Here is a 14192-nt window from a genome sequence, read left to right as displayed (position 1 = left end):
ACAAGCTTCGCCGTGTTGTTGGTGGGTTCTCTCCCTTAGATCATTTCTGTGCCTTAAGTGTCTCGAACGTACAATGGAGCCGCGACGCGCTGTGTCCTATTACACCAGTCTTTGATGCACTCGGCTACTCCATAGTAATACAGTGACAGAACATGATAAGGAATGAGCGGTACTTTTTGCGATGGTACATGGTGTTAAACAAAATGCCTCCTCTAAACCGTTAAAAGTATACATGGATACAATGCATGTGACAGCGGTAAGGCTGCACTCCTGTACGTTGCCCTCTCGGTAAAGAATAAAGTAAGGGATGGAGAATTTCGTGTTCCGTGAATCGATAGCTATGTTAATCTGTAGAACATCTCTTTTTTGTTTCGAGGATATGATACCTGATGCCTTAAAAACTTAATCAGAAAATTTCTTGGTTCGAAGATCAGCTGGATGCTCTGTTGTTTTTGTGCCAAAGTTTCTGTACATTTATGTTTATTTTGTGTGTGAGTGTGTGTGTGTGTGTGTGTGTGTGTGTGTGTGTGTGTGTATGTGTGTGTGGGTGTGTGTGTGTGTGTGTGTGTGTGTGTGTGTGTGTGTGTGTGTGTGTGTGTGTGTGTGTGTGTGTGTGTGTGTGTGTGCTCTGTTTTTGAAATTCGTAAGTTGTGTTCTTATGAAAAAAATGTGTGTTGTTCATTTTGTGATTGTTTTTGTTTTGTGGTGTCCTTCATTGTGTTCTGGTATGGCGTTCTTTCCATTGAAAGAAACACTGTTTCATGAACTTGTATGTTGTTTCTTCAAACAGGACCCGTCTCCCGACTTTGCACTGGACACTGTGCATGAGCAAGTTCTGACCTACATCTCGTACATCGGGTCTGCCGTGTCGCTCTTCTGTCTGACGCTGACCATCATCACGTACGGTCTCTTCAGGTAGGTCTGTTGGGCAGCTTTATGTTGTAAGGGGAGTTCAGTGGAGAGAGCGAGAGAGAGAGAGAAAGAGAGAGAGAGAGAGAGAGAGAGAGAGGGGGAGAGAGAGGGATAGAGAAAGAGCGAGAGCGTGCGAGAGAGGGGAGAGAGAGAGAGGGGGGAGAGAGAGAGGGAGAGAGAGTATGTTTGTTTGCGTGTCATTTTATTGAATACATGTCTGTGTGTCTGTCTGTCTGTCTGTCTGTCTGCGTTTGCATATGCCAGTCTGCATGCCTGTTTGGAAGCCTGTCTGTCTACCTGTCTATCTGTCTGGCTGCATGCCTGTCTGGCTATCAGTCTGTCTGCCTGCCTGGTTTTTTTTGTTGGGGGTGGGGGGGGGGGGGGGGGGGGTCGAGGGGAGTTGAAAAGGAGGTCGGGATATTTTTCTTGTCATTAATGTGGGTTTTTTTACTCTGATTCTTTCTATTGTCTGTCTTTCTTTCTTTCTGTCTTTCTTTCTTTCTTTCTTTCTTTCTTTCTTTCTTTCTTTCTTTCTTTCTTCTTTCTTTCTCTCCTTCTTTCGCTCTTTCTTTCGTTCTTTATTGCTTTAAACCGTTCGTTCTTTCTGTCTGTCTTTTTATATTTAGTCAAGTTTTGACTAAATATTTTAACATCGAGGGGGAATCGAAACGAGGGTCGTGGTGTATGTGCGTATGTGTGTGCGTGCGTGCGTGCGTGTGTGTGTGTGTGTGTGTGTGTGTGTGTAGAGCGATTCAGACTAAACTACTGGACCGATCTTTATGAAATTTGACATGAGAGTTCCTGGGTATGAAATCCCCGAACGTTTTTTTCATTTTTTTGATAAATGTCTTTGATGACGTCATATCCGGCTTTTCGTGAAAGTTGAGGCGGCACTGTCACGCCCTCATTTTTCAACCAAATTGGTTGAAATTTTGGTCAAGTAATCTTCGACGAAGCCCGGACTTCGGTATTGCATTTCAGCTTGGTGGCTTAAAAATTAATTAATGACTTTGGTCATTAAAAATCTGAAAATTGTAAAAAAAAATAAAAATTTATAAAACGATCCAAATTTACGTTTATCTTATTCTCCATCATTTGCTGATTCCAAAAACATATAAATATGTTATATTCGGATTAAAAACAAGCTCTGAAAATTAAATATATAAAAATTATTATCAAAATTAAAGTGTCCAAATCAATTTAAAAACACTTTCATCTTATTCCTTGTCGGTTTCTGATTCCAAAAACATATAGATATGATATGTTTGGATTAAAAACACGCTCAGAAAGTTAAAACAAAGAGAGGTACAGAAAAGCGTGCTATCCTTCTTAGCGCAACTACTACCCCGCTCTTCTTGTCAATTTCACTGCCTATGCCGTGAGCGGTGGACTACGAGTATACGGTCTTGCTGCGTTGCATTGCGTTCAGTTTCATTCTGTGAGTTCGACAGCTACTTGACTAAATATTGTATTTTCGCCTTACGCGACTTGTTTCTTCTTTATCTCATTCTTTCTTTCTTTTTTCCTTTTTTTTCTCTTGTATATTACATGTTTATGATGGACTGTCTCTTTGCTTAAAGAATAGTCACGACAATATTTAAACTGAACACAATACTCACCTCAACCCTTGAAACATTTCGCCTGGCAGGAGTCTGAACAAAGACAAGTCCGGCAAGATCCTCCTCAACCTGTGCGTTGCTCTTCTCCTCCTCAACGCCATCTTCCTCGCCAGCGGTCTGGCCTCCAGCGACGACGACGACGACGGACTCGACGACAACGACGATGCCTGCACAACGGTGGCGGTTATTCTGCACTACCTGCTGTTGGCGTCGCTGGCGTGGATGTTGGTGGAAGCGGCTGAGATGTATCGAGCGCTGGTCACCGTGTTTGCCAAGTACGCTCAGTGCTACATGCTCAAACGCTGCCTTATTGGTTGGGGTGAGTGTTATAGCGCTGTTTAGACATTTCTTTTACAAGTAGAAGTAGGATAAGAACAACAAGAACAACAAGAAAACAACAAGACAAAAAACAAGAAAAACAGGAACAAAAGGATGATGATAGGCAACAAACATAGATCAAGATGCAAAAGACAAGAAAATGAAAAGGAAGAACATATCGTAGAAGAACAAATAACGAAGGCAAAAAGATGTGCTATAGAATACAATTGCCCTTTCTTGAGTTGCAGATGAAGAATTAAATTGTGAAAGCAAAATCGCATTTGCGAACTTGTTCAACGTGCCACTATGACTTTCGATAACATCAATATTTGTTATTACTGTTACATTGCCGTGCGTTATACAATAATGGTGCCCTACTCTATGTTTTATTGTTCCAGGAGTTCCCATTGTGATCGTGGCAATAACACTGGGGGTTGACACGGCAAATTACAAGTCCGACGGGGCGTTGTAAGTGTTTTTTCATTCATGCGTAACGCGGTCTTTGTTACAAACGCTTGAGTTCCGCCTCGATTCACATCAATTACTACTTGAGTGTGTGCGCGGTTAGAATAGTCTATGCAGTAAGATATTATCAGTTATTTCTAATATGCTGACTGTTAGCAAATGATAACAGACATGTCGAGAAAAAAGATATCAAGCATGAGCCTTTTAGGCGAATGCTGATATCGTGTGTGAGACATGTCTGTTATCATTTGCTAACAGTCAGCGTATTAGAAATAACGATTTTATTACCGTTTAATTCGACCAAAAGAAATTCCGAAGCGACCCCGCGAATTAGACAGAACAGCCGCAATGGGAACTGGAGCGCTCCTACCTGATTATGCCTGTCAGTCAAAGAATTCTCGTGACCTGGGTCAGCCAATCAGAGTAACACACCTTACGTGATGAATATTCACAGGTCAAATGCGTTTGACACACAACAAACCATGTTGAACATGCGTTTCGGTTGCTTCGCTTTTTGAGTCACTTGAGAAAAAGTGACTCTATGTAATCGGTCAGTGTTAGTCTGTCCGGCCGGACGTCCGGCCGGCCGGCCGTCCGTAGACACCACCTTAACGTTGGACTTTTCTCGGAAACTATCAAAGCGATCGGGCTCATATTTTGTTTAGTCGTGACCTCCAATGACCTCTACACTTTAACGATGGTTTCGTTGACCTTTGACCTTTTTCAAGGTCACAGGTCAGCGTCAAAGGAAAAATTAGACATTTTATATCTTTGACAAAGTTCATCGGATGTGATTGAAACTTTGTAGGATTATTCTTTACATCAAAGTATTTACATCTGTAGCCTTTTACGAACGTTATCAGAAAAACAAGGGAGATAACTAGCCTTTTCTGTTCGGCAACACACAACTTAACGTTGGGCTTTTCTCGGAAACTATAAAAGTGACCGGGCTCAAATTTTATGTGAACGTGACTCCCAGTGACCTCTACACTTTGACGTCTGCTTTGGTGACCTTTGACCTTTTTCAAGGTCACAGGTATGTCTTGAAGGAAAAAAATTGAAATATCATATCTCTGAAACTATTCATCGGATTTGATTCAAACTTTATAGGATTATTCTTTACATCAAATTATTTACATCTGTATTGTGTTGTGAATAGCAATTTCTTCCTGTCCATCTGATGCCTCATATAATATTCAGAACTGCGAAAGTGACTCGATCGAGCGTTTGCTCTTCTTGTTCTTGTTGAACAGAGAGCGACAGATTTAGAACCGACTCCAGACGGATGGGAAATGACGTAAAGATACATTTGACGTAAAGCGAGTGACCCAGTTTCACTTGATTTTCCGAACTTTGATAATTTAGATTTCAAGTGAGCGAGTCGGCATTGCACACTCAGAGGATGGGCGGTGCCTCGCTGTTCTGTAAAGCACCCACCGACAAAACTCGCTTTTCGGTATTTTTTTTTAGATAAAGAGAGTATTATCTGACAGCATTTGAAGTGTTATTCTTTAGAATAAATCACACTGATATTACTGATTTAAATTTTTACTTTGTCTTGTTCGCTTGATAAACAAAATGGGTCCCTGCCAGAACGTTATAACATTTAGAGGGTCACCTAGAATCCGTCCTGATTGGTCAAAAAGCCATATGGGGCACTGAATCGGTAATAAACAAGCATATTAAGCACGGGAAATTAACGTTGCACTTTACCTCAGAAGAACAACCCAAAAACAAACGGAGAGCTCAACCCTGTTATCAGTATAAAACCCTGAAGTGTTCTTGCCTAAGTGTGAGCCCTTGCTTTGTGGAAGTAGAGAACCAGTTCAACAGTTGCAGCTGCAAGTAATTTAGTTTCTCGAACAAGAGAAATCCCTGGATTTAATTTTATGAAAGAAAACGTGTTCTTCTCACAATACCATGAACGCAGAGTACTGCTCATCTGTCGTAATTACTACTTAAACACATGACAAGTACGCTGTGTCTAATGACTTTCTGTGCGCGTTTATTAACTGCGTTTGCAGTCTTGACAGCAGCTGGGGTTTCTTTGTCAAAAACGGATAATATGGGTTGCTTCTTTATGGTTTGGTCGCTGTTATCTGTATGCTTGCTTAGAAATCAATGTCCCAGTATGCGTTTTGACAGTCATTCTATCATGTCTAGTGATTTGTTAAGTCCTTAGTTCAATAGCTAGCTGGAAGGTTTTAGGTTTGTTTAATGAGTGATTGGCTGGCTATCCGTTAACCTTGTGTCTCCCTGTGTTTTATACCTACTAGATTGCTTGTTAATGGGATACTCATGGTTTCTTCTCAAAGAAGTAAATTCACGTTTCCATCACATTTAAAACAAGCGGAGTAGTGGGCCGAGTTTAATATCCAGCTCTCTTTCGTTGAGGTGACTGGTGGGTGGAGTAGTGGGCCGAGTTTAATATCCAGCTCTCTTTCGTTGAGGTGACTGGTTGGTGGAGGTGGGGGGGGGGGGGGGGGGCTGGAGTGAGGGCGTGAAGGGTTCGGGTCTTGGAAGAGGGAGAAAGACGTCATAATGAGCAGATAACTCAGTTTCCACACAAACATACTATTAAGAGTCAAGTTTATCTTAAACATACGCATGCGCTTCCTATTATTACTACTACTACTACTACTACTACTACTACTACTACTACTACTACTACTACTACTACTACTAATACTACTAATACTACTTATACTAATACTACTACGTATTAATAATAATAAAACACAGTTTCAACTAAAAAAACACAATCCATTGTTTAGAGAATCTGTAACATCACTTTATACACATCATAACAACAAAATGACGTCATCTTGCCCCTCCACTCTTTCCTCGCCAGTTGCTTCATCTCGCGTTCAAACCCCGGAGCGTACTACGGAGCCCTGGTTGCCCCGGCCTGCCTGGTGCTACTGGTCAATACGGTCATCTTCATCATGGTCACCAGGGTCATCCTCAAGCCTCGGTTCCAGCAGCAGACCCAGAAAGAGTCTGAGGGAATCACGCCTTCACAGGTAAAAAAAAAAATAAATAAAAAAATAAAAAATTAAAAGTGTGGGCACTTTCGTGAGACTTATTTAATCATGTAAAAGCACATAGCACTGTGTCGAAATCGTTTGTCAAAATACACTTAATTATTAGGGGTTGGCTATTTGCGCCTCCAAACGGTTTAAATGATGCTGTGCATGAAAGAATATTACTGTTTTATGTTCTTACGTTTTATGTTGTATGTTGTATGCTGTGATACACCACACCCGAGTTTCCTGTCTTGAGATGATAAAGTTGTCTATGTCTATGTCTTATACAAAAGGCCAACGTGTGGAATCTTATGTTGACAATTCAGCTCTGCATCTCATTTTGGCCAGGCTTTGACACATAATACGGCCATCCCTTCACTTGACCAAAGTGCAAAGCTAGGTGCTTTCTGTGCAGAGCTAGGTGCTTTCTGTGCAGAGCTAGGTGCTTTCTGTGCAGAGCTAGATGCTTTCTGTGCAAAGCTAGATGCTTTCTGTGCAAAGCTAGATGCTTTCTGTGTAGAGCTAGGTGCTTTCTGTGCAGAGCTAGGTGCTTTCTGTGCAGAGCTAGGTGCTTTCTGTGCAGAGCTAGGTGCTTTCTGTGCAGAGCTAGGTGCTTTCTGTGCAAAGCTAGATGCTTTCTGTGCAAAGCTAGATGCTTTCTGTGCAAAGCTAAATGCTTTCTGTGCAGAGCTAGGTGCTTTCTGTGCAGAGCTAGGTGCTTTCTGTGCAGAGCTTAGGTGCTTTCTGTGCAGAGCTAGGTGTTTTCTGTGCAGAGCTAGGTGCTTTCTATGCAAAGCTAGATGCTTTCTGTGCAAAGCTAAATGCTTTCTGTGCAGAGCTAGGTGCTTTCTGTGCAGAGCTAGGTGCTTTCTGTGCAGAGCTAGGTGCTTTCTGTGCAGAGCTAGGTGCTTTCTGTGCAGAGCTAGATGCTTTCTGTGCAGAGCTAGGTGCTTTCTGTGCAGAGCTAGGTGCTTTCTGTGCAGAGCTAGGTGCTTTCTGTGCAGAGCTAGGTGCTTTCTATGCAAAGCTAGATGCTTTCTGTGCAAAGCTAGATGCTTTCTGTGCAGAGCTAGGTGCTTTCTGTGCAAAGCTAGGTGCTTTCTGTGCAGAGCTAGGTGCTTTCTGTGCAAAGCTAGATGCTTTCTGTGCAGAGCTAGGTGCTTTCTGTGCAGAGCTAGGTGCTTTCTGTGCAGAGCTAGGTGCTTTCTGTGCAGAGCTAGGTGCTTTCTATGCAAAGCTAGATGCTTTCTGTGCAAAGCTAGATGCTTTCTGGGCAGAGCTAGGTGCTTTCTGTGCAGAGCTAGGTGCTTTCTGTGCAGAGCTAGGTGCTTTCTGTTCAAAGCTAGGTGCTTCCTGTGCAGACTGGGATACATTTTGTGAATTAATTTCTGAAGAGCAACATGTCAATCTGTGAAATGGGTTCATACAAAATGTCCACTCTGCACGTTTGTCAATCATAGAAGGATGCTGAGGTTGGTGCAGGGATGTTCGCGTCCCATGGAAAAGGTCTGGCCAGGTCTGTTTTTGGGAAGGTGTGAAATCCTAATATGATGGGGCTAATAATAATACCTCAGCATCCTAATATGATGGGGCTAATAATAATACCTCAGCATCCTAATATGATAGGGCGCTTCATACGAAGCGACTCAGGTGGTGCTGTTATGTGCTGTAGTTAAATTGATTTGGAAAACAAGTCGCGTAAGGCGAAATTACTACATTTAGTCAAGCTGTGGAACTCACAGAATGAAACTGAACGTAGTCCGCCGCTAGTGCAAAAGGCAGTGAAAGTGACGAGCCTGTTTGGCGCGGTAGCGGTTGCGCTGTGCTTCATAGCACCTCTCTTCGTTTTAACTTTCTGAGCGTGTTTTTAATCCAAACATATCATATCTATATGTTTTTAGAATCAGGAACCGACAAGGAATAAGATGAAATTGTTTTTAAATCGATTTCGGAAAGTTAATTTTGATCATAAGTTTTATATTTTTAATTTTCAGAGCTTGTTTTTAATCCAAATATAACATATTTATATGTTTTTGGAATCAGAACATGATAAAGAATAAGATGAACGTAAATTTGGATCGTTTTATTAAAAAAATTTTTTTTACAATTTTCAGATTTTTAATGACCAAAGTCATTAATTAATTTTTAAGCCACCAAGCTGAAATGCAATACCGAAGTCCGGCCTTCGTCGAAGATTGCTTGGCCAAAATTTCAATCAATTTGATTGAAAAATAAGGGTGTGACAGTGCCGCCTCAACTTTTACAAAAAGCCGGATATGACGTCATCAAAGATATTTATCAAAAAAAGGAAAAATCTTCGGGGGATATCATTCCCAGGAACTCTCATGTAAAATTTCATAAAGATTGGTCCAGTAGTTTAGTCTGAATCGCTCTACACACACACACACACACACACACGCACACACACACACACATACACCACACCCTCGTCTCGATTCCCCCCCTACGTTAAAACATTTAGTCAAAACTTGACTAAATGTAAAAAAAGCATTGCTATTTCTCCATGTGAGATAATAAAGTTAATATGATATTTGATTTGATTTGATTTGACTTATGCCCGTAAAGCAAACACATTTACTCTGTATATGTCCTTAGGTTCGCGGCGCCTTCACGGTGATGTTCCTGCTGGGCGTGACCTGGGTGTTCGGTCCGCTGGCCATCAACGAGGCCAAGGTGGTCTTCAACTATCTCTTCTGCATCCTCAACTCGCTGCAGGGCTTCCTCATCTTCGTTTTCCGCTGCGTCTTCAACCCCGAGGTCCGCTTGTGCTGGCTGCAGCTCATCAAGACAGGTACCCTCAAGAAGCGCAGAGGTCCCATCAGATCCGCCGTGTACTCCGACTCCTCCTCCAAAGCGGACGGAAAGTCTGGCGTCTACCCCAACGGGGGGAGTCATCGCGGCAGCGCTTTCGGAGGCAGCGACGGGACCTCTACGATGAAGAGCAGCCTGATGCACTCCAACGGCTGGCACCCCAAGCTGAACGGGTTTTCGGGAAACGGCCAGGTCCTGGAAAGACGAGGCACTAAGTTCTCCACAGTGGACTTTTACCAGAACTCCACCCCGCCCGAGTCGTCTTCCCCCGAGAGCGGTGGCAGCAGGAAGCGGCAGCACAACCCTATCACGGAAGACGAGCGCTACGGAGACGGAGGTGGCGACTTCACCAACGAAGGCCCCATCTTCTCGTCCACCATGGACTACTACGAAACGGGTCACGACGGCAGAGGCTACAACAGCGCGGCGAGGCCTGTAGACTACGACGAGGGCGAGTTTCACGGGGACGGTGGCGTCATGGACTACTACGAGAGCATCCGGACCAATCGCAAAGAAGAACCCGGTCACGTGGAAGGCGAGGACCAGAAGGAGCCTGGCCCAGACCCAGAACAGCCAGAGCGAGAGCGACGAGGAAGCAGCAAGTCCAGTTCAGAAAAGAGGTCGTCCACATTGAGGAATGAGCAGGACGAACTGACGTATTTGTGACGTTGACATGGGCTCCGTGTCTCCTCTGCGCAAATCAAGGAAAGCTAAGATACAAGGACATAAAGAGATATGTGCATTCTAACAAACAAACAAAAACAGGCACATACAACGTTTGCAATGAGTAATCTGCCTTGATTGCATGGATTGAAAGATCTGTAAAGGCAATACAGATTCAAACAAGTTCAAACCACGAGTGTTTTGAGCCTGCTATAAAACAAAGAAAACGGACCTAGCAATCCAAAACAAACGGACCTAGATATCCGAACTAAACGTACCTAGATATCCGAAATAAACGGACCTAGAATTCCGAAACAAACGGACCTAGAAATTCGAAACAAACGGACCTAGAAGCTCGAAACAAACGGACCTAGCAATCCGAAATAAACGGACCTAGAAATCCGAAACAAACGGACCTGGACATCCGAAACAAACGGACCTGGAAATCCGAAACAAATGGACCTACAAATCCGAAACAAACGGACCTACAAATCCGAAACAAACGGACCTAGATATCCGAAATAAACGGACCTACAAATCCGAAACAAACGGACCTACAAATCCGAAACAAACGGACCTACAAATCCGAAACAAACGGACCTACAAATCCGAAACAAACGGACCTACAAATCCGAAACAAACTGACCTACAAATCCGAAACAAACGGACCTACAAATCCGAAGCAGATGGACCGCTAACGTTACAAAAACCAAACTTGAGTTACTGGTTGTTGAAGGATGGGTCCGGACAGAATATTGAAACAAAACTTGATACACCTTTGCACGTGCACCAAAGAGGAACCGTATTATGTATGAACGTTTTATGACTGAAGTAATTAAGACTCAAACAGAGGCCAACTATGACACGTGCAGTACGGAAGAATTAAACAGTGGTCCGCGAGTGTTAAGCGTGAGTACACTCAACATCACCAAAACGAGTACACGGCTTGTAGATGTTCAAGAACACAGAATCGTGCGTATGGCAGTGCAATCGTGGTGACACTGGTGATTCAACAATCTTGGTGACACTGGCAGGTGATTCAACAGTCTTGGTGACACTGGCAGGTGATTCAACAATCTTGGTGACACTGGCAGGTGATTCAACAATCTTGGTGACACTGGCAGGTGATTCAACAGTCTTGGTGACACTGGCAGGTGATTCAACAATCTTGGTGACACTGGCAGGTGATTCAACAATCTTGGTGACACTGGCAGGTGATTCAACAGTCTTGGTGACACTGGCAGGTGATTCAACAGTCTTGGTGACACTGGCAGGTGATTCAACAGTCTTGGTGACACTGGCAGGTGATTCAACAATCTTGGTGACACTGGCAGGTGATTCAACAGTCTTGGTGACACTGGCAGGTGATTCAACAGTCTTGGTGACACTGGCAGGTGATTCAACAGTCTTGGTGACACTGGCAGGTGATTCAACAATCTTGGTGACACTGGCAGGTGATTCAACAGTTCACACTTCGTTGTGACTGTGTGTGCGTGTAAATCCTTCATTCTCTGAATGTTGGTAGATTGGTCGCGAAAAGACCACGCCTGTGAAACGCGTGTCTTTATACTAATGGACACAGACCATGATGAAGATAGTTGTTCGTTCACCAGTTGTTCGTGCTTGTAATCTCACCAAGCTAAAGACAAACTGGCCAGTGCGGGTCTGGTAATCTCACCAAGCTAAAGACAAACTGGCCAGTGCGGGTCTGGTAATCTCACCAAGCTAAAGACAAACTGGCCAGTGCGGGTCTGGTCAAAACAGATCCAGAAAGTGGAAGACTACACGAGGACTGTGACACTCATGTTTCCAATCTCCCAGGTCAACTTATGTGCAGACCTGCTAGTGACTTAACCCCCTTTGTGTGTACACGCAAGCACAAGACCAAGTGCGCACGGAAAAGATCCTGTCATCCATGTCAGAGTTCGGTGGGTTATGGAAACACGAACATACCCAGCATGCCTACTCAACGAAAGCGGAGTGAAGCTGACTATGCTCTCAGAGTATAGTGTGGGGAACGAGCTCACAAGTAACCAGACAATTCAGGAACGCTGAAGAAGAAGAAGAACTCCTGTGACGACACTGTCAGCACGTTACGTTGCTCCTTAGCTTGTCTATGGAGTATCAAATAAACCTGAGATAAACATTTAAAAATCCACGTGCTTGACATAGTTGTGAGGAGACCCAGAAGCGGGGAAAATACACGTGACTCGACCAACCCAAGTCTTGACAGCTGGTCAACGACGTTTTGTTTTCAGGACAGGAAAAAAAGAAACACAGACAAGCTAAACATATTACACGTGTGTTATAAACTGCCCACAATGTGCGTGACTGATTGACCTAAAGTTAAACATATTACACGTGTGTTATAAACTGCCAACAATGTGCGTGACTGATTGACCTAAAGCTAAACATATTACACGTGTGTTATAAACTGCCAACAATGTGCGTGACTGATTGACCTAAAGTTAAACATATTACACGTGTGTTATAAACTGCCAACAATGTGCGTGACTGATTGACCTAAAGCTAAACATATTACACGTGTGTTATAAACTGCCGACAATGTGCGTGACTGATTGATCTAAAGCTAAACATATTACAAGTGTGTTATAAACTGCCAACAATGTGCGTGACTGATTGACCTAAAGTTAAACATATTACAAGTGTGTTATAAACTGCCGACAATGTGCGTGACTGATTGACCTATTGCTGTCAGCACATGGCCAGAAGGCAAGAAGAGGTAACACTTCTGTATATATATAAGACGACGTGTTTTTTTCAGGACAGAAAACACATACAAACTAAATATAGTAAAAACGTGTTCTAAACTGCCAACAATGTGCGTGACTGATTGACCTATTGCTGTGAGCACACGGCCAGAAGACCAGAAGAGGCAACACTTCTGTATGTAAGACTTTTTACCATACCTTAATCATAGACATCACAAGCAAAGACAGTCGATAGGAAAGGACGGATTTATAACAAGTCCGTAGAGCAAGATGGCTGCCACGAGAAAGGATGCTACTTCCGGTTAGGAAGAGGACGTTCTGTTCCGGCTACTTTCGATTTAAGGAGGTGTGGCAACATGGCAGAGAGCAGGTAGGTTAGGCTGCCGACTAGGCATTCTTGAGACATGGGAAGCTCTGTGCTGTTAAACAAAGGAATCCTGAAAGGAGCCTCGCTTTGACAAGAAAGCGACGGATTCTGAAAGTTTACATTTTAGAATTATGTCGCATAACCGATAGAACTAGTGCGAAGGATCCTTTCCACAGGTGCGTGATTTAGGCCTAAGAAAGTTACCATGTGCCGATTATTGAACAGAGATCAGTTATGTCGCAGTCCCGATCGAACTGGTGCAAAAGGACATGCTAAATCTTGTCATGGAGGCATGATTTTGGCATATTGGAACGTATACAGGTTACAATTATTTGAAAGTAACCCATTATGTCGCAGAACCGTTACAATTTGGGCAAAGGAACTGATGAAACTGTTTTAATGCAGGCATGATGTTGGCATTGGTACGTGTACAGGTTACCAATATTGGAAAGTGACGAGTGATGTCGTGATGTCGTGATGTCGTGATGTCACAATCGATAAAACTGGTGCAAAGGATAAGGGAATCCCTGTTTTTACAGGCCTGATTTTGTCATAAAAAAGTTTACCTGTTACAATAATTAAAATGAGATGTAATATCGCAGAGCCGGTAAAACTGGCGCAAAGGATATGGTGACCTTTTTAATCCAGGCCTGATTTAGGGACAAGAATGTGAATATAGGTTGAGATAATGATGACACTGATAATGATGACAGTGATAATGATAATGATGACAGTGATAATGATACAGCCAGTAGGCTGAGGAAAGAGAGCTATTGACAGTTCTTGCGAAAGATTTATAATTCTTGTTAATCGTGTTCATCACATTCAACAATGTGTCCAAAGCTTCAAATCTGTACAGTTGTGTCAGTGTTGGGTATACTGTTCACTTGTTCCATTCTTTTGTTCTTGTTTTGTTTGTTTGTTAGTTAGTTTGTTTGTTTGTTTGTTTTTGGGCAATTTTACGATTAATTTCTATGTTCAAGCTTGTTGTTATCTGCTGGTGTCAAAATGTGTTTTATGCCACAATCAGTTTACGATTGTACCTTTAATGGACTTTTTGTTATGGTCAACGGCTCCTTGGAGGATGTTTCTGTCTCTGTCATTCTTCATTTTGTAACTGTTACCCTACAACCTATGTCCTCTCACCCTCAGCCCTGCGTATTTCACACACACGGACACACACACAAACGCACGCACGCACTCTCACCCACGCACAGACGCGCACTTATCCATTGGCCTTGCACACACACACGGACAC

At 43.0% G+C, this 14192-nt stretch overlaps 1 protein-coding gene across 1 annotated transcript in view; it reads left to right on the top strand.

Annotated features, from left to right (window-relative positions):
- Positions 1–9852, top strand: part of LOC138965493 (uncharacterized) — a 106329-nt gene extending 96477 nt beyond the window's left edge. Inside the window, exons 20-25 of the mRNA XM_070337667.1 lie at positions 1–21; positions 791–915; positions 2561–2850; positions 3248–3317; positions 6166–6337; positions 8957–9852. The exon at positions 1–21 is cut by the window's left edge and continues 77 nt beyond it. Coding sequence (XP_070193768.1) covers positions 1–21; positions 791–915; positions 2561–2850; positions 3248–3317; positions 6166–6337; positions 8957–9838 — 1560 coding nt within the window. The 3' untranslated portion in view covers positions 9839–9852. The remainder of the gene's footprint in view (positions 22–790; positions 916–2560; positions 2851–3247; positions 3318–6165; positions 6338–8956) is intronic.
- Positions 9853–14192: the final 4340 nt, after the last annotated feature.

Source organism: Littorina saxatilis, linkage group LG4, assembly GCF_037325665.1.
Source record: "Littorina saxatilis isolate snail1 linkage group LG4, US_GU_Lsax_2.0, whole genome shotgun sequence".
Taxonomy (NCBI): Eukaryota; Metazoa; Mollusca; class Gastropoda; order Littorinimorpha; family Littorinidae; genus Littorina; species Littorina saxatilis.
The sequence above is the reverse complement of the archived record's forward strand: the minus strand, read 5'-3'. Positions and strand labels throughout refer to the sequence as shown.